General features: G+C 41.7%; 1 protein-coding gene across 5 annotated transcripts in view; it reads left to right on the forward strand.

The window, feature by feature from the left end:
- MAPRE2 (microtubule associated protein RP/EB family member 2) overlaps positions 1 to 24849 on the forward strand; it is a 98740-nt gene extending 73891 nt beyond the window's left edge. For all 5 annotated transcript variants that reach the window (XM_069004709.1, XM_069004704.1, XM_069004707.1 and 2 more), the window contains 4 exons: positions 1695 to 1908; positions 12889 to 13028; positions 17476 to 17634; positions 22697 to 24849. In XM_069004709.1, coding sequence (XP_068860810.1) covers positions 1695 to 1908; positions 12889 to 13028; positions 17476 to 17634; positions 22697 to 22768 — 585 coding nt within the window. In that variant the 3' untranslated portion in view covers positions 22769 to 24849. The remainder of the gene's footprint in view (positions 1 to 1694; positions 1909 to 12888; positions 13029 to 17475; positions 17635 to 22696) is intronic.
- Positions 24850 to 25247: the final 398 nt, after the last annotated feature.

Genomic DNA, 25247 nt, shown 5'->3' on the forward strand with positions numbered 1-25247 from the left:
TTGAGTCCATATGTCTACTGAGGAGATGTGCCATCTAACTCATTATATCTTAATATCAGAGATTATATTTGATAAAACACTATGTGTTGGAAATTCCTTGTCATTGGTGAATCTTACTTTTCAGATAAGTAAAATTATTGGTGACCTGTATTTCCAATGAAACAACTTAAAAATATGCTGTTATAAGTATTCCTTGTTTTTTGTCCGAAGCAGGGTTTAAGGAATTTAAATAATTTGAAAGCTGGAATAATTTACCCAGTGTTTTAATAGATTGGTCAGCACATGTGATCCTGTAAAGTTAAGAATGGAAGTCTCTGAGAAAATGTTTGTTCAGACATAATGTATTTGGTTTATGCTTGAATGTGAGAGTTTGACAGACTTGCCAGTATAAATTACCGTGTTGATAAAAATGAATAATGGAAGTTACGTTGTCATGCTTACAGTTTTACACTGATGCACTACCTGTTTACCCTTTTAAGGTTCTGCCCCAGCTCTTAGTGTTGCCTTATTCTGAAATTTAAATAGTCATAATAGAGAGTCCCTTAAGACTTCTATGAAGCACTGGAAAACCCTCATTGTTTCATGAAATGTTACGGATACTTCTGTTTACAGTGTGATTTGCTAGTGAAACATTGGAAAGACTAATGTAGTGAACATTGTCAGTTTTCCTGTAGGGAGCAAATTTACCACACCTTTTTAAGTGGAGTTAAGATACGAATGGAGCAACCTGAAAAGACATGCAAAGTGCAATGTTAATTCTTGCAGAAGCATCATAGATTTATAAAATGCTGTACAGTTGGCTTAATCTTGAAGAAGAAATTAAAGCCCTTTTCCAGCTGGAAATTCAATACCTTCAAGAGGCATTAAGGTCCACCTAACTTGGCTCTTTAATCAGCTGCATGAATTAGGCAAAGCAGGGCAGCTCTCCTGCAGCTGTGGTCCCTGTCTGCCCCCCCCCCATGTCTGTACTGTAATATTGGCTGAAGACTCCTTTTGGGGGTTTCATGTCTGTGAAAAATTTCTAAGATACTGATATGGAGACATCCTCATAACCTTTCCTTTGTTTTACTAGAACTTCATAGGCATTTAAGTCAACTTCTGCACGTCCACAAACTGTTCTATGTATAGCTCTATGTGGAAGAGAAAAAAATTACAAGGTTAAAACCTCAGGGTTAGTTCATATGATGACCATGTTCTACCAAAATGTAGGTTGGTTTGAACTTTAGCATGTCTTGGAAAAGCTGCTGGGTTTTGTAGTTCAAATAGTAGGACAGAGAGCAAGAAACTTCTGTCTGGAGTTTTTGAAGAATTGTTTGTTTGTAGTATGTCAGACTGTACCATGTACATTAAAACCAGAAATCCCTAGTTTGGCTGAGCATAGTGTTACTGCCAGAACAGTCTCATTTGTCATGGGATGTACCCATGGGATGTAAGGGAGTACCTCTGTGGAACAGCAGCTATAAAGGCTTACATACACCTACTGTAAAGCTACTTCAAAGGCTGGTTTCTCATCGGGTTTTGTTTTCATTTTTTAAGAGCACCTGCAAATTTACCCTTTCTTTTAGGAACAAAACAATGGCAGAGGTTTATTTGTTGATGCATTTAGTAGATATTTTTAAATAAGTGTGTATATGTAATTTTTCTATTTAAAAATTGCAGTGACATAATATTTGATATTAATATCTACCTTTCAGGTAATTCCTGTGGAAAAACTGGTCAAAGGGCGCTTCCAGGACAACTTAGATTTCATTCAATGGTTTAAGAAGTTCTTTGATGCTAACTATGATGGGAAGGAGTATGATCCTGTGGAAGCTCGACAAGGCCAAGATGCTCTTCCTCCACCAGATCCTGGTGAACAGATCTTTAACCTGCCCAAAAAGTCTCACCATGCAAACTCTCCAACTGCAGGTATTTTGTGTTTTAAGAAATTCCATTTCTGTCTCTGAAGACAATCATAAACTGTGGTTCACTTTACATAAATCCTAGTTAAAAGTTATTTCCTTGTGTGGTTGCGCCATTATTTTTACCTTATCATAGGTTTAGCATCTTGAGACAGCAGAAAGTTAACATCTTGTGTGCTCTAGTTTGGCCCAGCCCCACTGAGCATAGGGTCTCCTCCCCTGAACCCCTCCATGTAAATGACCTGGACTCTGGTAATGTCTGATGGTGGAGACAAAGGCATTTAACTGTCTTGTTGCTGAATGTGGTATGTGCAAGTGTATTCAGGAACATTAAATGGAGTGTGTTCCTCTTTCACACCTCTACCTTTACAGGAGAATGCTTGCACAAGCTGCTTTATTTTTTAATTTTTATGGTGAGTAAAATGTTTCCAAGTCTTAAGGGCTGACAAGAAGAGCAAAAATTAATTTTTTTTGGTTTTATGTGTGCTTATTGTTTGGGTCTGCTAGTCCTCCTAACTGAACAACATATAGCTATTGCTCTTTCACAAAGATACTTCAGTCTTCTAATTTTTTATTTTGTGCTTGTATTGGGTTTTGCTAGGATAAAGATAACACTTCAGAGGAGATTGGTGCTAAATTTTGAATTTAAAACCAAAATAGTGTTGATAAGGCATGGATATTTTAATTATTGCTAATCAGTGCTTAAACAGAGTCAAGGCTTTTTCAGTTTCTCACATTGCCTTGCCAGCAGGCAGACTGGGGGTGCCCAAGAAATTTAAAGGGGACACAGCCAGGACAGCTGACCCCAACAGACTGAACAGCTAATCCATACCACATGGCATCGTGCTCAGCAAGAAAAGCTGGGGCAATAAGGAGAAGGGTGGGGAGGAAGGTTCAGAGTTACAGCATTTGTCTTGTCAAATCACTGTTACAGGTGATGGAGTCTGGCTTTCCTGGAGGTGGGTTAATTCCTGCCTGCCCGTGGGAAGTGGTGAATGAATTGTTTGCATGGCTTTTTTTTTACCTATTAAACCGTCTTTATCTCAACCCATGAATTTTCTCCCTTTTGCCCTTCTGAGTTTCTCCCCCGTCTCACTGCAGGGGACAGTGAGTGAGCAGCTGTGGGGGCTCAGCTGCATGCTGGGGTTAAGCCACAGCAGTCTTTCTGGAAGAGGCCAAAGGACTAAACCTGATCTTTGGTCTTTATGTAATGTGGGCATGACTAGTCGCTAAGCAGATGCCATTTTTGTTAACTGAGAATTAAGTGAACAGGAGAACCACTAACATTTAAGAAAAATAATTAGTCACTAAAAAAGTGTTACTGGACATAGGTTTGTGCATATGGAAGTACACACACCTAATTCCTTTATTGGTTTGTCCTGGGTTTATGCTAACCTATTCCTCAAATAAGGATTAATATTTAATTGTTTTAAATCTGTGACCTGTCCTCTCATGGGCTCAGATATGCACCAGTACTGGCAAAAGCAGGGGCAGGTGTGAAGCATGAAGCACCCTCGCTTTTAGGCTGCCTTGTGCTCTGGAATCCTACCCAGATTTTAGTGTTCTGCTCTGATCACCTCTGACGTCAAAGTGGGGCATACTTGGCCAGCTGCCTTCAGCTCATTAGTGCTTCCAGGAAATGGGGCACCTAATAGCAGGCCAGTGCTACTCTGGGCTTCTAAAGCTTGTTTACATCTTTGTTTTGTACCATCTTGTGTGTGAACTTCTGAATTTCAGGGTCTGGCGCTTTCCAATTTCCCATGTGATGTTTTGCACTCCCTTTGGAAACAGAGAACCCAAGTGCTAATGTCAAGATGTTGTCCAATTCAGAAATTGAAAAAGACACTTTTATTAAACACAGACTTTACTGTGCTTGTTAATTCTTCCTACAGATGGTCTATTTTTACCAAAGTCACAAATATGTCATCCAAATTAAAGCTGTGGAGGTCACAATCCTACAGAAATTGAATAGCTACTGGAGTGGAACCAGCCAGCTGATATGGAGGATAATGCACTGATGCCGTGTTGTGTTGTTGGTTGTATGAAGAGCATGTCCTGTGCCTTCCCAGCCTTTGTGTGGAATTGTACAACTGAGATAGTGTGATGAGTTTTGATAAGATCCTGTGGCTGTGAGAGTTACCTTTTTCATGGAAAACTTCCTTCATTATTAACTCAAGTATTGTCCAGAAGTATGACAGGCAGGACACTAGTTTAATTGCTGAGCTGAGGATGGTGGGGTATGGATGTTACATGATGCAGGGTGAAATGAGAGTTCTGGCTTTTCTTGCTGCTTGCATTTCAGAACAGAACTAATTCAGTCAGGTGTCAGTCATTCCATGGGTTTACTGCATTCTGGGTGAGCACAGCATCATGGCACTGATGTGTGGTGCCTTTGTGCCTCGCCTCACTGCATCACAGAACCTGCGTGTTGGAAGGAATGGGAGCCTTTACTGATGCTCTGGGAGGAGTTCTGTGTGCATCTGCAAACTTGTGTGTGCCTCATCTCCTGCTGTTTGGGAGTAAGTTGGGATGACACGGGAGCAAGTTCTGGGCAGCTGGGAAATTACCATGAAAGATGTGCTTCTGTACCTCTGTCTTGTGCACACGCACACTTAGCTGGAAGTGAAGGGAGTATTCATTACAGCTGCTATAGGACCCATAATATACAGTATATACGTGGCTGGCCTTCTGGGCTGCATGTGCACATTGCCAGGTCATGCTGAGCTTCTCAGCAACCAAAACCCCAAGTCCTTCTCAGGGCTGCTCTCAATCCATTCCCCACTCAGCCTGTGTTTGTGCTTGGGATTGCCCTGACCAAGGTGCAGGACCTTGCACTTGGCCATGTTGAACTTCATGAGGTTCCACTTTTCAGGCCTGTTGAGGTCCCTCTGGATGGCATCCCTTCCCTCCAGCATGTGACCGCACCACACCACAGCTTGGTGCCATTATTAATTTGTGTGATTTGCTCTACATTAACACTGAAGCTTTGAAGTTTTAGTACTGCCTTTTCAGTTCACTAACAAAAGAAAAGGAAGCCCTAGTGAGAAAAAATGAAGAACCCAGAAGATCCTTCAGCATAATCCAAAAGTTTTTAAACAGTGTGCAGTGGACATACCTAAATGTATGCATCTGTTGTTTGGTGTCAGGACAAGCAGATATATTCATATTTGGGGGTTTGGCAGGCTTTAAAATATGCCTATTCTAAATTGATCAGATATATGTATTTCTAAGGGAATAATTTACTTTAGCTGCTAGCAATTTCATATGCATTTCAGGTGATTCCTGTTGCTCCATGGAGTAACTCTTCCAGTGCCCTTTGACAGAGTTTTGGATTTGAGTGATTTAGGAGATGCTTGTTAACTATTCATAACTGCTTTATAACACTGTTCTAACAATGTATTTTCAGAGGTAGACTAAGATACATGTCCTTGAGTTAACAAGTGGTCACATCCCTACAGACTGCTGTGAAAACTTATCCAAAAAGGTACTGGCATGAGTTAAAATTGGTTTTGACATTTTAATCTAAAGCTTGACAGGACCCCTGGTATCAGGTAGCTGCTTCCTGTACCTGTAAATGGATATTAACCTGTATCTCTATAAATGCAGAGTGTGGTCTTGATTTAATTTGAAAAATAAACACTTTTAAAACAACCCAAAACTCGAGAAGTCTAAAAATGCAGCGGGTTTTGTGTTAATCAGTGAGCAGGCCAGCAGCCATAGCCCTTCCTGTTCCAAAGGTGATCCTACTGGGGAGTCAGCGCAGGTCAAGGATAATGCAGCTTGGAAATGGAAGCATAAATAGGTCCCTGCAACTAATCTGCTGTGCCACCCCCGCGTTGCCTTGTCCCCTCCTTCAGAGACAGAGCCCATTTGTGGCTGGGCTAACGCTGGTGCCGTGGGTGGATGGGTTTGGTAACGTGGCACACTCTGCTTCTGGAAACAGCCGGAGCAGCAAGGATTCACCAGGTGGATGCAGCTCCCGGCTGGGGAAGTGAGGGTCTTCTCCTCCTTCAAGGAGCAGAGCCAGCAGCACAGACCACTGCTCTAGGTTCTCTGGCAGCAGCACCACAGCTGCTTTTAGATCTAATGCCCTCTGCCAGCCCTGAGCTGACTTTCCATCTCCTACAGCCTCCGCTCTTCTCTAATGCAGTGGTAAACAGCCTACTGATGTAGAGTCAAAATTGTGGTACGGGATTAAAATATTAGGGCACTCTTGTTTGTGCCACTTCTAATGCTCCCTGCGGGAAGTAGCGGAAAAAGCTCCATCTGATCAAAATTGAAAATAGTGATCAGGTTGTCAGGATTTTAGCTTAGTGTCTTATGTAAGTATTCCTGTGTGTCACAGCAAATCTCCATGGAGCACTCTGGTGTATGTAGTGGGGTGTCAAAAATACACGGGTAAAAGACAGCTTAATAAAATTAATTATTTACATGTAAGCTAAAAATGTGAGAGGTTAGATCTGAAGGCTGTTAGATTTTTTTTGGTTTGAAATATTCAGTGAGAGCAGGATGACTAAAGCAGAGCTGGAAAATACTGGAGAATCACATGAGGGCTAAAAATACTCACGCTATGACAGGGAAAATAACCAGGGCAGAATGAACTGTTCGTGCATGAACGCATTATGTATAATGTGCCATCGAAAAGCCAATTGCACAAGAGAAATACTGATTTTCTGTAGGGAAATGGTATATCCTGCTGTGGCAGATGTGCTGTAAATTAATTTTGAGGGATAAAAATACTCAGCAAAACCTGTCTTTATTTTAGCAGCTAGTGATACAATTAGGACTCCTGGGAGACTAGAGAACTCCTAATGCCTTTTTTTGCATTCCACCAAGACTTGCTACCTTTTTCCCCGGTGGCAGGCAGAAGGTGTTGGCAATGGCAATCTCTGCTCGCAGTGGTGCGGTGCTCCGGGACAACGTGGCAGAGCTGGAGAGGGGAAGAGCTGCAGGGTGACAAACTGAAAGTGTTTTCATCCCTAGTTCATACAAGGCCAAGGAATTGTACTAACCGATGGGAACAGCATGTGCAGTGACAGTGCTGGCCTGGGAGGTAAAGTGGCTCAGCTGTAATACAGACACATCTCCCCTGCCAGCATGAGGAGAATTTAATTTTTAAACCCACTGAGCTTGAGAATTTAGACCAGGAGGCAACATTCCTTTCAGTGCAGGAGCCAGAGCCTTTTTTCAAGAGAGGTGATTGTGTTTGGAACAGCAGTGGTGAAAATGGCTATCTTAATTTTCAGTGTACTGTGGGTGTGGTGAGTGTCTGTGTTGCACAAATGTTTGCACAGTCTTTCATTTTTCAACATGCATTTTTTTTCAGATTTTTTTTCAGATTTTCTTTTTGAGACTGCTTTCCCCTTATAGCTAAGCAGACAGTGGGATTTTAGAAAATGCAGGTTTTTAAGAGCATTTGAAATTTTAAATTGTATTCTTCTGTTAAGCCTGTGTGGAATGGTTTCATCCATTGAAGATAAATGTTTGACTACTTAAAGATGTTTCTAGAGCAAATAGAGGTTTCAGTTGAGAGCAAGTAGTAGTTGTTGATTATTTTATATCTAGAGTAGAGTCTTCATTTATGATGGGGGAAAGGCTTTGGTTAGTTCTCTTCTATCAAATATTGTATTTAAGATGAACTGACTGAGTCATGCCATCAATAAAAACTTTTTTCATTTGACTAGTGGACTCCATTGGACTTTCTTGCTTGTATAGCTCTGTTGAAATTATGAAAATTTCAAGTACTCATACACACTTCTCCTTGCCAGCTGTCTGGCAGAGAGGGTGAATGTAGAGCTCACCAGGTTGTACTGGACCAGCAGCAGTGAAGGTTTGGGGAGCTCAGGGGACAGAAGGGTCCTGCCAGCCAGGGGAAAGTAGTACCACAAAATAATTAGGACAGCTGCACCTGCAGTATGTTGGGATTCTGAAAGTCGAGTCAGATTTTGTCTGAGGTGATTTAATTCCCCTTAAGCATCATTTGTCATCGCTTATTCCATTAAGTGTCCCTAAATTGAGCATTTTCTTGTGTCCTGGTGTAGCTACAACTGTGTGTGTGAATACTAATTCATCCACTGTTCTCACTCACTTGGTTTAAGCGGGTGGAGAGTTTTTCTTTAGCTTGTGAAGAAATTACTGTGGCCTCTTGTTGGGTTTGGTTTTTCTCCTGTGGCATGAGTCAGGAATATTCATTTTATGAAATCCTTTAATTTGACTAAAATAGACAGCGAGTGATTCCCAAATTCCACTGAAGCAGTGGTTGTGTGGGCTCAGCCACGTCTTGTGCTTGTTCAGGGCTCCCATTGCTCTCCACTGCTCTCCACACTCTCCTCGTGCACATCCACACTGTATTCATGCACGTGTTTTCTTGAAATTTTACATAATTATTTAACAGCATACTAAGTACTCATATAGCTTCAAGGAGGATTTCTCCCTAAACATTAAGTAGGTCTCTTGTCCACAAGACTGTGCCTGTGATGCAAAGAGAACTGGAATTTGCAGCCTAGCTTTTTTGTACCCAAACCCGCCCAGTGCCAACATCCACTATTTTATGTTGCAGAAGTTTACATCTGTTTGTAGAACTTAGGTATTTAGCAAAAAGAATAGTGAAGCTGAAACTGTGTGGGATACGTTTAATTACAGTGGACTGACTAGTAGTTGTTTCTGGAGTACCACAGATGGGAAACCTCTAATGCACTTCAAAGCTGACTCAATTCAGTACAAGAACAGAATAATTTGTCTTTCAACTGTGAATTTACTTTTCTCATCTCTGTGAGTATTATGTAGGTAGGTACAAAAAGTTATCCAGGTGCAAACTGAAGCAGCTGCAATACTGTTTACAAAAAAATTCTTATTGGAGTCCTGCCTTGACCTAAAATCAGAGCATGCTGTCACAGAAGTTCTCACAGAACCATGGAGGTGGGAAGACACCTCTGAGGTCATCCAGTCAAACTGCTCTGCTGAAAGCAAGGTCACCTTGAGCTGGTTGCCCAGGACCATATCCAGTCATGTTTTGAGTATCTCCAAGGTTGGAAGCCCCTCAACCTCTCTGGACAGTTTCTTCCAGTATTTGATAACTGTCAGAGTGAGGAAGTTTTTTCTTACATTTAAATGGAATTTCTTGTGTTTCATTTTGTGTCCATTGCCTCCCATCCTTTGGGGACTGCTGAAGAGGAGCCTGTTTCCTATCTTCTTTGCACCCTCTCTTGAAGTGTAGATAAGATCCCCCCCGAAGCCTCTCTTCTCCAGGCTGAACAGACCTGGCTTTCTGACTTGGCTCACTTGTGAGATGCTCCATTCCCTTAGTCTCTGTGGCTCTTTGTTGGTCTCTCTCCAGTTCATCCATGTCTGTCCTGTGCTGGGGAGCCCTGAACTGAACCAAACATTCCTCATGTGTCTTGCCAGTGCTCACTAGAGGGGGAGAATCACCTTCCTGAGCCTGCTGGCGATGCTCTTCCCAATGCAGCCCAGGAGGCTGCTGGCCTTCCTTGCTCAAGGGTGCTTTGCTGGGTCATGCTCAACTCTGTTGAGTCACCAGGACTCCCAAATCCTTTTCTGCCACAGTGCTTTCCAGTCTTCTGGCTGCCAGAACTGGGGCATGGGGATGTTCCTTTCCAGGGAAGGGCCCTGCATTTCTTTTGAACATCAGCAGTAAGCTTGAAGAGGAATTAATAATGGCAAACAGTTATGGTGCTGATTACAATGCAGTTCTCTCACTGGGGAGCAGAGATGATTATTTGATACTTTTTACGTAAAATACCTGTATAAAATTTTGTGCTTTCTCAGAATGTGTAAATGGGTTATATATAAAAATATTTTCATGAAAGGTATGAAGTTGGAAAGAATTTAAACTGCTTGGATTATATAGTCCCTCTGAACAGTGCGTTAAGAGTTATTCCATTATTGCACTAATTGACTGCAAAACCATTGCTCAACACCCAAGTCATTCAGTCTATCAAGATCTTTCGTCCCTGTTTAGATGTCTGGCTGTTACAAGTACTTTTCATTACTCTATCAACCAGCATCCTTTAATTATTTTATGAAATTAGGCTTCTGCTGGAATGGAAGCTTACCTCTGAGCTGATTATAAAACTGATGCCTCAGAATAAATGTGCAGTAAAGGTTTTTTTTTTCCTCCAGGAAATTTAAAATTAGAAATCCCTGAGCGTTCTCTGTTGCAATTAAGTTCTACCCAGCTGTTGCTGGTGCCTTCTAGCAGCTAGTTAGCTGGTTTTTATCTGTGTTACTCAAATTGGGATAGCATGGTCATTTAAGAGCTGATCATGAGCAGTGCAGCAAAAGTCGAGTTCTTTTGATTTGTCTGGACTTTATAAAGCTTAGTAACACTTTACTGTAGAAATTCAAAAGGCTTTGTTGTTTTCAAAGAAGGGCAGAATATAATGCCGTGTATCAGTGCTGCAGACGCTGGGGATGGGGTTTGCTCAGCATGCTCTGGGGGGGCACCTCAGCTGCAAATTAGAGAGAATACCTAGGGATCAAATGTTTGTGCCTGCTCTGTCCTTAGCTCTCTCTGTGCCAGCTTTGAAGCATTTACTTTTCAGTTGATACCCTGAACCTGCATCTTGTAGAATACAATAAGAAGTAAATGTTGATGCTTTGGTCATTAAATAACTTGAGACCCAACTGGAATGCTAGAGTCAAAGTGATTTTATCTCATGTGTGTGTTTTTCTTGCATATTTTGACACTAGTTTTCTTCTGTTTATTGCTAAACCAAGTGAACATTATTTTACTGGCTTTGAGAATATTTTAGCAATCCTGCTCTGGAGCAGCTGATTTTTAGTTAGTCAAAATATGGACTGAACCCCATTGAAGGCAGAATGCTAAAGTTTAGGCGATTTCATAAAGAAAAATAGCAGCAAAAGATCTTGGCATTTTTAATGTTTTTCCACAAATGATTTATTCTTTGCTGATCGAAGTATGATGTGAAAAAAAGTTTCATTTCAAACATATACACAACACTGAATTTTCCCAACTTTCGCAAGCCTGTATACTATATCTGAAATGTGCTAGCAAAGGGTTTGTGTATGCAATAGACATGGAAGCTATTGGAGTCACCCGTTTCTGAAAGAAACAAAACCAAAACAAAAAGCACCAAACAAAGGGGAAAAAAACCACAACAAAAACACAAAAACTCCACCAGTATGGATTTTTCTTTTTTTTTTTACCAATCTTATGTTAAAGAGCATAGAAAAGGAGGATGGCCATCTTGCACAAAAATGTTTACACATGCTAACTGGATTACCAAGTTGTTTGTTTGTGTTCTGTTGGCATTAGGTGACCCAGTTAATACAGAGTTATCCGTAGGGGTGGGAGGAGATGCTTGCTACAGAGAGAGGCCTGTGACTACATCAGGAAAGCTTAAGCTTGATTAAATAACCCATTGCTGCTCTCCTTTCCCATCACTTTCCAGCTCCACCGATGAACCACTGTCACAGTTCTAGGTCAGTGACACTGTGAGCTCCATGGCCTGGACATATGGACAGCCCCACAAGCTGTCTCTTCCTCTCCCTGCCTCCTTGCAATTTCTTCCTAGTGATGGCTTTTTTTCAATGCATTGGGTTTACAATGGCTTGCTTTATTAAAGCATTGTCTGACACTGGGGATACATCATGGAAATGACAACTTAGAACAATTTGTAGTGTGCCATAAATCAAGTAATCCTATGGGAGGAGCAGCTGGCGAGGTGTGGGGTAGAAAGTGGCTGCTGAGAAAGCCAGGGGAAAATGCCTCTGGAACTGGTGAACTGCCAGCTCAGAGCTCAGCTGGGAGCTGGATGCCTGCTGGATTAGGGCTGTCTCCTGTGTGGCTCAGGCTTCAGAGCCAGCAGCATCTGATGGTGGAGGATGGCATGGAGCCTGTCAGCACGTTTGGACAACTGTGCTTTGCTCTTTGTAGGAAACAGTGATGAAGGTAGGTGCTGCTGAGCAGGACCTCTGAGTCACATGCCTGCTTAGTAAGTCAAACCAAATAGGCCAGAGAGAGGCTGGGTTTCTGTTTTGTCTTCTTAACCAAACCAGTTTCTCTATCAGCTGTCTGTCCAGTACATCTCAAATTTATTCCTTGTTGGAGGGACTAAGGAAAAGGGCGAGTCAGAGTGCAGTGCTTGTGGGAGCTGCGGCAGGGGGAGAGCTGAGAGCCAGGCACTGGTGTATGGGCTGAGCGACTGCATCAAACAGCCAGCATCAAGAGGTGGAAGATGGAGAGGCAGAGCAAGGCGTGAGGAGCTGGCTGGGAGGTTCCTGTGAAGGCACTGCAAACCCTTTCACACAGCTGTTCCTCTGCTGTGGCATTTATGTGCCAAGTCACTGCAGAAAAAGAGTCTCTGTACGCACCCATTACTTGCCATTTTTGCTGATGAAGACGTTGCTCCATATTCTGGCAGATTTGCAGTGCAAGTAATTAAAAAGAAATAGGAAAATCTAAGGAGATCAAAACACATCTTCTGGTCTCTGTGGCCAGCTGTGAGTTCACCAATGGGTTTAATTCTGCTCTGAGTTTCAGTGCCCTTGTCTCAGGGGTGGTTTACATTTGAAAATGAGAAAAGCACAGAGGCAGTTTAGCTGAGTTTATTTCAGCTCTGTCTTTCTCCAGGGAAATTGAGGATAGCTATGTATGTTAACTAATGGGCTGGGGGCATGCTCTCTTAATGACACATTTTTTTTAAGCTGAAAGCTGCTCAGATCTAAGGGAACTTTATATTATTGGTTTGATGTTGTTTATTTTGGTTTTAGAGTTACCTCACTCTCAGTAGCAAACTCAGATTGGTAGGAAATGTGGTTTTTCCTTCCCCAAGGTATAACACCAGTGGAATTTCCTTTACTGTCACCTTGAAGTAAGAGAGAGGATGGATGGCTGTAAAATCAATACTTATGTTTCCTATTCCTACCTATTAATCAGGTTAATAGGAATGCATTTATTATGGAGATCAGTCTTGTTTATTGTTTACTTATTTATTGTGGTTTTCAGGTGCTGCTAAATCCAGTCCAGCTTCTAAACCAGGATCAACACCTTCTCGCCCATCTTCAGCAAAAAAAGCTGCACCAAGCGGCTCGGCATCCAAATCAGACAAAGATTTGGAAACTCAAGTCATACAGCTCAGTGAACAGGTAAATTTGCTTTAGGCACAAAAGTAGATGCATTCATTGTCACAGGCAGGCATGAAATCTAATATTGTCTTCTGATGAATGATGCTCTCCAGAATTACAAAGGGACAAAAGTGGAAATAGGTAAGCTGGAAAGAAAAAAAAAAAAGAGAGATTTATTGTAAAAAATAATGTCTGGCAGAGATGACTGATGTTTTCCAGTATTTTTAAATTAGGATTTTAGGAGTGACAGGTATGTCTTGCTGAAGTATGATAATTTCATTAGATGTTGAAATATATCTTTTATTTCGCTTGGATAGGAAAAATCCAGATAGTGTCTTTGCTCTGGTGTATTACGAATTTGAAAGAAATCATTTAATGTGCCATTGTGGAGAAAACAAGCCTGTTTGTAATACCAAGGTGTTAAGAGATTTGCAGCTAAATTGAGACTAGAGCATTGTGCTCTGCTTTCTGGAAGGAAGGTGTTAAGAAGCTAACACACCATTTTCATTTAAAAATGTGATCTACCTTTCTGAGTCCACCTAGTTATAAATAATGTTCTGCAGTATAATTAATAAAGCATCAATATTTCTGTAATGTTAGGAATGTAAGGGCTTCATTTCTGTTTGTGCTCTGGAACTTTACACCGTTCTCTCATTTCTGGACTGCAAGAGTGCCTGCACTGGACAAGAATAAATACCTGTATCTGACTTAAGACTGTGCTGTCAGAATGGTGTAAATGCCACTACTATAAATGAAGCCTGATCTGTGTATTTGTCCTTGGTGAGGGAAGATGGAAAGGAAAAAACTCAGAGTTTGAGCTGCCTGGCAGCTGTATTGAGGAAGCAATTGTTATTCTGGATCAAGTATAATTTTCCACAGTTAAGGGCATTTCAGTTTCAGACTTTCATTGACCTGATCAGCAAAGATTTCAGTTTGCTGGGGCACTGTTTGCAAGTTCTTGATCAGTTATACACTGAAAGGTGGTGGATGGATAGCCACATCCCAAACACAGCATTCTGCAGATTGAGGGTATCATTCTGAGCAGCAGAGAGCACAACAGGGTCCACCAGCCCTCCAAATGGACTCTAGATTGGTGCTGTAACAGAACAGTTTTTAAATGTTGCACAGGGAATGGATATATATATTTTTTATGGAATCTTTTTTGTTTGATCAATGTCAAGCGGAGTTCAAACGTCAGCTTAATGCCACTTAAACCATGACATTTGTAATCAGAAGTCAGAATGTGTTTGCTTCAGGAAGGAAGAGTTGGTTGGCATCTGAGCAGCATCAAAATATTTGATCTTTACTGCAATAGACAGTCACTATCACATCCACTGCTAACATATTCCTAGCACGTTCCATGTGTGAAAACCTTAAGCTTTATATACAAATAACCCTGAAGGAAAAACTGATGATTTCCTCCATCACCAAAGAGAAGAAGAAATTCTGAGGATTTGAAAAACTGATTCTTTAATAGCTAGTTTTTAAGAAACATCATCTAGCTAGAATGGTCTGGAAGGCTTTCTTTTTTAAATGCTGACAGCATTTGGTATCTCATTTCCCACTAATGGATACTTGTAAACCATGGGCATATTACACGAGCCAAAAAAGCTATGCTGCAAGCAGCTCTGAGCCAGGTTCTCCTGACCCCCAGTGTGAACATGCTGGAAGAGCCAAATTGCCTGGTTTTTACTACTCTACAGCAGTTGTGGAGATGAGGGCAGCAGCCACCATTACCCAGTTTCTGTCTTGATTATGAGTAAGAAGTGCTGAATTGTGTCTTGGATATCATGGTCCTATGTGGCTGTAGTAGTTTTTTCATCCCTTTCATGGATAGCAGCCAAGGGAGATGGAAACATCTGAACTTGCATGCAATTTGTAGCAGAAAAGTTTAATTAGTGGGGATGTCTGTACACTATGTTTTACCACAGTGTAGCTTAATGAGCTATTTGCAATAATTGTAAGCCATCCCTAACATTTGCCAGTTTAATGGCTCCCAACAATCCTAAAGTTTCTCTTAAAATCATCTTCGAACTGTGCCAGTAAATTAAACTCCAGAATGAAATTCTAAGGAGTGTCACTCTGTACTGGGACTTGATTACCCATAGCATTAAAATAACAAAGTGGTCCCTGTTGTGTCTTTGGTCTGTGCCAACTACCACTCTCCTGAAGAGTGTCTGAGTGCAGCTGAGATGACAACACAAACCAGGGACCATTACATACAGAGAAGGGACTTTTACATATGGAGAGTGGTCCCAGGAACTACTAGCTGTGTGTAGTTTCTGAAAACAGCACCATCATGGCTTTTTGCCTACAGTTGTGCTTGCTCTGCAGCCCTGTGAGTATTCATGCTACCAGTAAGTGCCATCAGAGAAAAGACCAGTCAGTAAGAACTGCTGCCTTTGCACCCATTAACTGGGTTGCAGAGCGTTACTTTTGGTCCAGAAACAGAAACATGGGAGTTGATGTGAGCTCTTCCTCAAGTGTCAGCCTTTTGGCAAGTTCATGGAAGGAAAAAGTGGGACACAGATGTGCAAAGTATCTGAAGAAATATGGATTCACATGGCACAGACAGGTAGCTGGTGTGTAACTGAAGGAAAGCATGTCTGGTTTGGTTATAACAATGGTTACTGTATACGGTAGCTGATTAACTCCATGCAAATGTTCATCGTTTAATGATTTTGTTTCTTTAAACAGTGTGAACGTGATAGAATGAAAACAGGAGAATGTCTTCATACTAAATAGGTCAGAAGGGGAGATGGTCTAAGCTATTAGCTGCCAGTTTTTCAGCTGAAGTTCGTAGTTTTCCCAAGCTCTAGCAAGCACAGAGCAAGAGAATCTGGAAGCAGTTACATTCTTGTTCTGGTTGGATGCAGGCATTGCTCTCAAGCAATATGCTGTGGCAGTTCCAGAAGGCACATCCTAAGTATGAGGTCTTTATAAACCAGAATATTGCAAACTCTTGTTCCATTTTGCTATTCCTACTTTTGTCAAAAAATAGTTAATTTTAAGGTGACTGGTCATTATATCCATCATGGGTTCAAACTATCATGGGAAGACTTGAGTGTCATGCTCAGGCAGCTGGTTAGAAATGAATTAGTACATAAATGAGATGCTCTGAGATCCTGCTCTGCTAACAGGTCGGTTCTGCTGCTGGATGCCTTGAGAGTGCAATCAAAGGTCAGAAGAAGGTATCACCAGCTCAGCAGTCATGGAAAAACAAACTGAAAGGATTTAGTAGGCTGTCAAAGCATTATTTGAACTCTGCTGGTATTTTTACTAGTGAAGGAAATCAATTAACTTGCAGTAGAACTGGCAGCACAGAAGTTTATATTAAATTTTATCAGTTCACTGAAATGTAGTCTGATAAGATTTAATTTGTTTAGCATGTTTTATTTAGAGAATCATCTGTATAATTGCAGGCTCTAAAATGTGAATGCTAATTTGGCTGTAATTGGATGTGATTGGGGTCAGTGTGTTTACTGTAGACAGCTTCATCTGTGATTATTTCTGTTGGTTTTTATACTGCTGTCCTCCAAGTTTCCGAGCCACTTAGATGTTATCCTGATCATGTATACCCTGGTGGACAGAAGTTTATATGTCATGCTACCACAGAGCTGTTCTTTTTAAAATACATAGGTGTAAAAATATATCGCAATATGTCGTGATTTATACAAAGCCTAATCATTAACAGCTACGTTGCCCATGAATTATTTGCAGCAGTCCTAGTGGTGAAATTGAGGCTGACAGTGTAGCTTGAAGACTCCTGTGAACAAGGTTGCAAAGAGAAAGGTACTTGGCATTTGAGAGAATTTGTTGGTAGAAACAGCACATCAGCCAGAGCAGGGAGCCCGAGGTGCAGCCAGTCATGGCAGCAGAGTGCTGAAACACAGGTCTGTAAAATCTGGTAAGTGGGGAGGCAGAACAGGAGAGGTGGAAAACCAGCACACCAATACCACATTTGTAACTAGAGGACCTTCTAATTTCCTAACTAGACTATTTCCCTTTGTGAGCCCTTCTGCTAGTTCTGTGTATTTTTAGGCAAGGAGATACTGTAGGTTTCCCAACAACGACACATTATACCAGGCAAAATAATGCAAGTACTGAGCTGAACGTTTTATTAGTTACCACTACATGACACTGCTGGCAGCCCAGTTAGGAGACACAGCTTAGGTAGCCCTGATTTCTGAACTGCTGCTTTGGGCTTCAGTATAAAATAGTGCTGAGAAAGTTGACCTTTAAGGATCAAGGTTAAGATGTATCCAGAGGGAGTAATGGGGGAGCCTGATCTACTGTTCTCTAATGGGGTATGGTTCAATTTAGCACTGAAGAAAGAAAACTGGACTTCATTTTAAGCTATAAAATTGAATATGTATTTAAGATTGTTTAGCATACAAAATTTTAGACTGAGTTGTTTTGTCTGCAGTGCACCTCAAAACTGATGCATCATGTCTTGGTTTATATGCAGGTACATTCATTAAAACTTGCACTTGAAGGCGTGGAGAAGGAAAGGGATTTCTACTTTGGCAAATTAAGGGAGATTGAACTTCTCTGCCAAGAACACGGGGGAGAGAATAATGACCTTGTCAATCGGCTAATGGAAGTCCTTTATGCTTCAGATGAACACGTAAGTTGAAGCTTAATGGTTTTTATTTCAACAAAACATCTTAATTTCATAAAATTTTATTGGTTTAGTATTGGGTCATATCCTGTATTTAGGCCAACAGAACTGTAGCAGCTAGGATTCCTGTGACTCTCCCCAGAAAACAAGTTTGTGTTTGCAATTGCTAACAACAGACTTTTTAGCTTGGGGAAAAGATTCAGGACGTTGGTTGCTTTTCACTGCTTCAGTAGAGTTTTGCATTCTGGGTTTGCTGAGCTATATCTGAAAGGGGAGGGTCTGTGTCACAATTTTAAATTGATTTCATATGGTTCTGAGCCTTAGTTTTGGTTTTTTCATCTTCCCCCTATGAAGTCTTTTATTCATATCCTTTAACATGTTGAAAATCACAGGAATTCTGGCAGAGGTGCAGTTCACTGTCTACAGCTGTGAACCTTCTCTGGCCCATGTGGCAGTGTTGGAGTATGTATGGTGCAGGTTGCCAAATACATGATTATAGCTCCAAAGATAATGCTCTTTAGCATTTTTTATCCTGTTGCTATAGGCAAAATTCTTCCTTGTGCAAACCAAATAATCCTCTATTAGCAAAATTTCAGAAGTGTATTGTCTGCAAGATTAAGCAAGAATCTCATTGCATCTTAGACTTAATGTTGTAGACACTGAACAAAGCAAGAAGCTGCAAAGGGTGCTGGTTAAATTCCTCAGAGACATTCAGGGATAATGATTCAGTGGAGATTTAGCTGAACTACTCCCATTCATGTTAGCTAAATCCCTGTATGGATTGTACTGACAATTGACCCCTCAGTCTCCAGCAGACGAAGGCTTTGGCACCAGAGTGTACAAGCATCAACTTAATCCCTTGGCAGCACTGTGGTACCATATCTGCTCCCAGAAAGCTGTTGCAGCAGTAGTCAGCTGACTTAGTTTTATATCAAACGTAGTGCTGAGAGAGCGACTAATTCAACATACTTTTTCTAAGAGGCTAATGTAGGGCATAAATGTGTGAAAGTTAGGTGCAAGAGGACCACAAGTTTGAAGCTGACAGGTGCCACTGCTCAGATGAGAGCTGACAAGGGAAAGAGGATTTGTTCAGCAGTGCAGGGTGAATGCTAGAGAGCAAAAGGAGGAGGAAACCATTATTTTCACAGGAATAAACAATAAGACAAATTTGCCAGGCATGTGATAACAGGGTAAAAGTGTTACATATATATAGCGGTCAGAGAAAATGTCTTCTGGATTCAAGAGCAGTGATTTATTTATAAAGCAAAGCCAGAAAAATCCCTCTTCTCCCCATACCCCTACCACATCTGTCTGTCTGTTGGCTTAAATAGCAGAGTGATTCCGCACCAAGGAATGCATTTGTTGCTTTTCCTTCTGCAGTTTTCCTTGCTGGCAGAACATTACAAAATGTTCTACTTCACTCCATTTCCCAGTGTTTTATCTACTTCTTCCCTCCAAGCCTTTCTCTGTTGAAATCATCATCCATGCCTGCATGTGAACTGCATACGACTGTGCTTTCATCTAAAATGTGGCTGCTCTTGGAGACTGGGCGTATCACTGCAGCAGGAGAGCACTGCTCCTCCAGAGAGGAATACAGAGGCCATTCCTCACAATTTTTTTGTACCTTTTGGTGGGAGACTTGATCTCCTCAGCTTAACAGATGGACTGTGACTGCTGAGGAAAGACCCAAATGCATTAGCACTAAACCAAAGACTGTAGCTTAGTGCTGATTCAGATCCTGGCTACTGCTTGGTTTTGGACTTTACTCTCTTATTGCCCTGATTTGCCCTTGAGGTCTGGGGTTTTTTTTCTCTCGCTCTGTAATGAATTTGTCCTAAGTTAAATTCTTTATCTTGCAGTATTTTGCAGGTTAATCCCTTGGTAACAGCAGTTTGGCTTTCCCAGTCAGCCCATGAGGCCGTTAGGTGAATTGTGTGTAGAATGATTCAGAATGCAAGCATACATTTTAGTCCCTGATCATTCCCCAGCTGTTTGATTATTGTAATATTGCATTGAAGATATTTTTATCAGGTTTATGTCTTGGGGTGGGGGGAGTGAGGTAATTATTTTTCTCAGAATTCCAGTTTATAGTGTAGTTTCAATCCTGTCACTTCCTAAGCTTCTGTTTTGCTTAATTCAATAAGAACTAATTTTTTAAGACTGAACACTTTTTTTTTGCTTGATTTTGGTGAGTTTGAGCAGCACAAATACCAATCCAGCTGGGTTCCTTCTCTTTAGAGCCTCCCTTTTCTTTTCCCTCTTATGGTACTGCTTTAACCTCATCATTATGTCTCTGCTTAAGCAAGAGGGATATCATATCTTCTACTGTCATTTAACAGGTGGCTGATTAGCCTGTAATCCTTTGTAATTTTTAGAATTGGTCATTTGTAATCCTTCTTCTCCATCAAAAACATCAAAGTTGCCAGAGAACAGTGCTCAAAAGGCTACATTTGAGTGGTGGAGAGATGTGGCCCATACTTTTCAAGCTCTCAGTATGTAAAGCACTTGTTCATGTGGTACTACACTAAAAGAGCTTCAGACTGATGGACAAGAAGAGGCTCTGTGTCTGGTTATGAAGCCCAGGGCTGTTTAGGTCTTGGCATAAAGCAGAAATGTAGGAAAGCTTTTGCTTTTGTTCACAGGCTGTTGTGGTTCAGTTCATGTAGAATTTGGGAGCACTGTTCATTTGTGATATCTCAGTTGCTCTGCTCAATTTCCCAGAGCAATTGCTCAAAATGCAGCTGGTTTGGTAACTTTCTGCTCTAGCAGCTTCTGTATCTGCTGCTACTTTTGAAAAAGGCCCTCACCGTTCCCAACACCAGGTTTTTGTAGTCTAACTCTTTCAGTCTACAGACACACCTGAATAGTTTGAGGCATATGGATCTAAGGGCCAGAAGAGAGCACCTTCTGGTGTGGGAGGAATGCATTTGTGGGAGACAAAGATGACCATGGTCATGTGGCTCAAGCCAGAAATAAATGCTCTAAATAGATCTTCCACTACTTTCCTTATTAGGGGATGCTGTTCAATGAGATTCCACAGTCCCAAAGTAATTGGACTCTTATGGTTCCCATTTCATGTATTTATACAAGCTGTACATACTCAGAAATGTGTCCCAAGTCTCAGAACAACTTCTTACTTATAATGTAACTATACTTACATTATAAGATTCACTATTTCCATCAAAGATAAACCAAATCAAAAATAGGGCAAAATAGGGGCCACCACTTCTCTTCAGAGCTGTGGAGTAGATTCCGCTCCCTGTGCCTAGAGGCTTTTCCTGTTGTATGAATGAGAGCAGAGCACGTAAACGACCCATAAAGTCTGCACAGGTGGGCTTTCTAATAGTGCATCCCATAAAGTCATCATGCACAGGGCCTGTGGAACATGTGTATTCCAGAGCAGGTCAGCACATAAGGAGGGTCAGGACAGATGGGGTTAAGGCAGCATCGCTCACTGTGGCTAAAGAAGCGTCAGTTTTCTCACCCCATGAGGCAGGGTCATGTTCTCACAGCTGTGAGCTCCTCTCTGTGAACTTCCTGTTCTCTGCACATCCTGCACCCTTGCAGCCCATCACAGGAGCTGCAGTTTTTAGGTACTGCTCACAAAGCTGTTTTGATGTGATGTATCTACTGTATGTAATAAGGGCATCATTTCCCCCAAGGGGCCAAAACATGCTCAGCTTCAGCTGCCCTGACTGATGTGTGGCTTCTACCTGAAAATGGAACCTGAGTGTGATAGAAAGCTTGTTTTCAATTGAAATTGGGCTGTTTCTATACGTGGTAAATGGATGGCTCTTTCCATTGTATCAGCAAATGTTAGGAACCTTATTCTGCTTTTGCCCTTTAGATAAATATTTTACTGCCAGAAGGGACTTTGCTTATTTCACAAGCTGCTCTGGACTATTGTGGGAGAACTAAAATTATGGCCTTCCTTTTCTTTTGATTTTTGCCTCAAACTTGAAAACTTAGCAGTATCAATTTGTTAAAGTTTGTTGTTCAAGCCGCTTGCTTCTAACAAAAGTTAGGGAGCCAGGCAAGTTCTGCAGAGGTACCCCACTGGGGATGCTGGGTTTTGAATGGCAGCTCAGTGTCTTGGAAAAGTGTTTTCTTCTGGAGCTGCCCACGGCAGAGCAGGACTAATGCAGAGCAGAGCGTACATGAGAGCGATCTCGTCAGTGAACCGTGCTGAGGAAAGATGGAAAGCTGTAAATGCAGCTGTGCTTAATGGCAGTCCAGAAGGGATGCTCTAAAAGTCAGCCAGACTTTTTGAGCTCAGATAACATTCAGGTCAACTCAGGATACTAGGCCTGTTGCCTCTAATTTGAAAGTTGTTTGGAACTGATGTCACCTGCAGTGAGGATCCAGCCTTTCCTTGTGTCAGGGATTCATCTCCCAGTGGGAATGTATATTCAAAGAGACAGCTTTGGATAATACTGTGCATGAAAACAATGGGAAGTGATTACTTAGTAATTAATGCTTTTTACAGTAGCTCTATAAGTCAGTGAATACAGGGTTCTTCCCCCCACCCTCCCCAAGAAAATGTGCTTGCAAGTCTGTGGGAGTTAGCATGGGTGTATTATTTTGGGAAAGTAACATGCCTGACCTCAAAAAGGAGGCTGTGTTGAATTTTTAAAGCAGGTGATAGTAAAAGTGTCTTGTCCATTTAGTCATCTAAACCTTGAGAGAAGATTGTGTGAAAACTACAGCAGACAGGTTCAGAAAACCTTGGACAAGCTGAAAATGGGAGGACATCAGGATGCTATGATACAGTATCTAACTGTTGGCGTATCACTGTCTAACTATTAAAAATGTTTGCTCACTGGAACAGATGACAGTGATGTTTAGAGCTGACATTTTTTCTAGGGAAATACCAGTACTGCATATGCCTCAATTAGAAGTAAAGTAAGTACATTTTAATGTAATATTATGAGATGCTGCTTTTCTCAGGTAACAGCTCATTTTGTACTTCCGTGCATGGAAATTGTTAAGTTTTATGCTACAGTGGGGCAGGATTACATCAGGAATGATTTCTGCTGAAGAGCATTTTGGGATCTTTTTCTCCCTGCAGGAGAGCCACACAGATGAGCATGAAGGTGAAGAGCAAGTCCATGAACAGCCCCAGCAGCAGGATGAGTACTGACTCACGCAGCATCTCTGACAATTTTCGTTTTGTGTGAGAACTTTCTTCTGGAGAATGGAACATGTGCGGCCTCAAACTTGAAATCAGTTCACTCCCAGTCTGCCATTAACATTTATGTACCATAGTGAGTGCCAGCCAACCACTGCATTCTGTACCAATACTTTGCCAAGATGCATTTGCAGACGTCTTCTTTCAGTGTATCTTCCCAAGAGGTTGTAGGGCTACATCACCTACTGTACATCACTGCAACTTCACCACTTGGCTGCTTGAGATTTGTTCTGCTCTTTAAAAATATATATATTTATTTTTTTTTCTTTTTCGTCTTAAGTATGATACACTTGTAACTTGTTCTAACATATTTATATTGGCATTTTGTGTGGCAAGGAGTTCTGTACCACTAGCTGTGTCTCTCACTTTGTGGTGCTTTTGCGTTTTCTAGTACATCTGCCATGGGGCATCAATTTGGCCAAACAATTGGAATAAAGGGATACAGTGGATGTCATACTCAAGCCATAACGATGAGGTTGTGTTGTGGAGGAAAACGCTTGTGTTGCTCACATTTATTCCTTTCCTGCCTTCACAGATGGAAGGCAGAGCATCTGTTTCACTGGGAGATTTAAAGCCCTGTGTTAGGAAGCTTGTTAGAAAGCTGCATGGTATGTTTTTTGGCTTATTTCTGGAGGAACAGACATCCACTTAAGCTTTTTGAAAACCCACCCAGTTTCCTAACTAGTCAATAGACGTTTCCCAGCTTTTCTTCTTTCCTGAGGAATCCAGTCCCAGCCTCCAGCTGCAGCTCTACCTCCGCAAAGCTCAGTACTGAGGGAGGAGAGAAATCTCCTTGACACAAGTGTAGCTGCAGGACACGGTCCCATCCTCCTTGGCTTCCCGCCCCTCAGAAAAGGAGAAAGTAGGCCAGCCATTTCCTTTTGCTTTCCTTCCCCCTTCCACTGCCCCAGCCATACAAGTATAGAAGACAGAAATTTTGTCAGTAGTGCAAAGTATGGGGGAAAACAGCAACAGCACAGGCCCCAAACCCCACCCCGAACTCCCCTATAAGTGGATGGTGAACACTTCACAGGTTTAAGGCTGCTTCCAAAGCATGGAGAGGCAGTGAGGAGTCCTCCTGGAGACAGAGCACACATCAGAAGGGGACCATCTGACTGAGGGGCACAGAGCTGGTTCTGCACTTGGCTGACCTTCCTCCTTCGAGGCCAGTGTGGTGCAGAACCATGTGTGCACTGGAGATGTCTGCAGTGGGAGTGTTCCCTTCCAGTGTGGTCCCATGGCCCTGTTCTAAATGATGGTATTTTATAAACAGAGGTATCTGGAAGTACAAAAAGCATTCCTTGTTCCTCTCATACCCCTGTACGCTGTAGTCTCTGGTTATTTAATGCCTGGTTTCCTGGTCTGTCACTTCATTTTCGGAATTCTGGTTTGCTGTGCTGATTTAGCAGGTACGTGGAAATCCCATCGCAATTGGCATTCACTGAAAAACTCCACAGCCTATTGAACAGCTAAATCATTTTGGGTGTTCATAGGCTCCTAAAGCATTAAGTCCCCAGCTTATGCTTGCATAGAAAGGTTCCCAGTGAATCAGCCCCTCGGCGTACACACACATGCACGTGCAGTTTTCCATTCCTAATCAATCTTCTGCAGCTAAGTGGCTCTTAGTTAAATGTGAGAACCCTGCTGTTGTGTTGCACCACCAACAATATATAAAATACTGCTGAGCACCAGAACAGGTATTTCCAGTTCCTTGATCCTTCCCCTGCACAGCAGAAGAGTTTCTGGACCCTGCAGGCTGGTTTCCCCAGCCCTGCATCCAGTATTGACCTCACATCCTACCCAGTGATGAAATCAAAGTACTGCAACCTGCAGGCCAGCGCTTTCCTCTCCCAGTTCAATTGGTTACAAATAAGGTCTGGTTTACAAAATTGTGTTTATTCCAAAATAAGTATTTCCAAGAATCACCACAAATGGGGGAATTGTCATTTTTGTTGTATTTGTGTTTATTAGAACATATGTACTTATTACAATTGTCATTGTAATAAACAGTAGTTCTTCATAATATTGTTGAAGAGCAGTTACTAATTTTTTTTCCAGACTCCAGAATGTCCTTTAACCTTTATGGGATCTCTGAATGGGGCAAGGAGTTTGGGATCAGGCTATATATAAACTTTATTTCATCAGCACATCTCTGCTTACCAGAGTTCATCCTTCTGCCAATAATAGAGCAGATGCATGGAGAGCACTTCAAGGGAAAACATTTTCTGAAGGTGCAAATGGTTGGGGTTGCTGAGCTCCCCAGATGGTTCATAGCCAGGCTGTTGTGCCTCTCTCCTTTTCTCTCTTTTGAAGCACATAGAAAAAAAAAATTAAAAATAGCTGAACTTTGTTTCCTGAGAATTCCTTGTATCCTGTTTCTGATCTGAGGACCATAGCCCTCTCACTGCTTGTACCAAGGGGGGAGTGACGA

This window comes from Aphelocoma coerulescens, chromosome 2, assembly GCF_041296385.1.
Source record: "Aphelocoma coerulescens isolate FSJ_1873_10779 chromosome 2, UR_Acoe_1.0, whole genome shotgun sequence".
NCBI classification, from domain to species: Eukaryota; Metazoa; Chordata; class Aves; order Passeriformes; family Corvidae; genus Aphelocoma; species Aphelocoma coerulescens.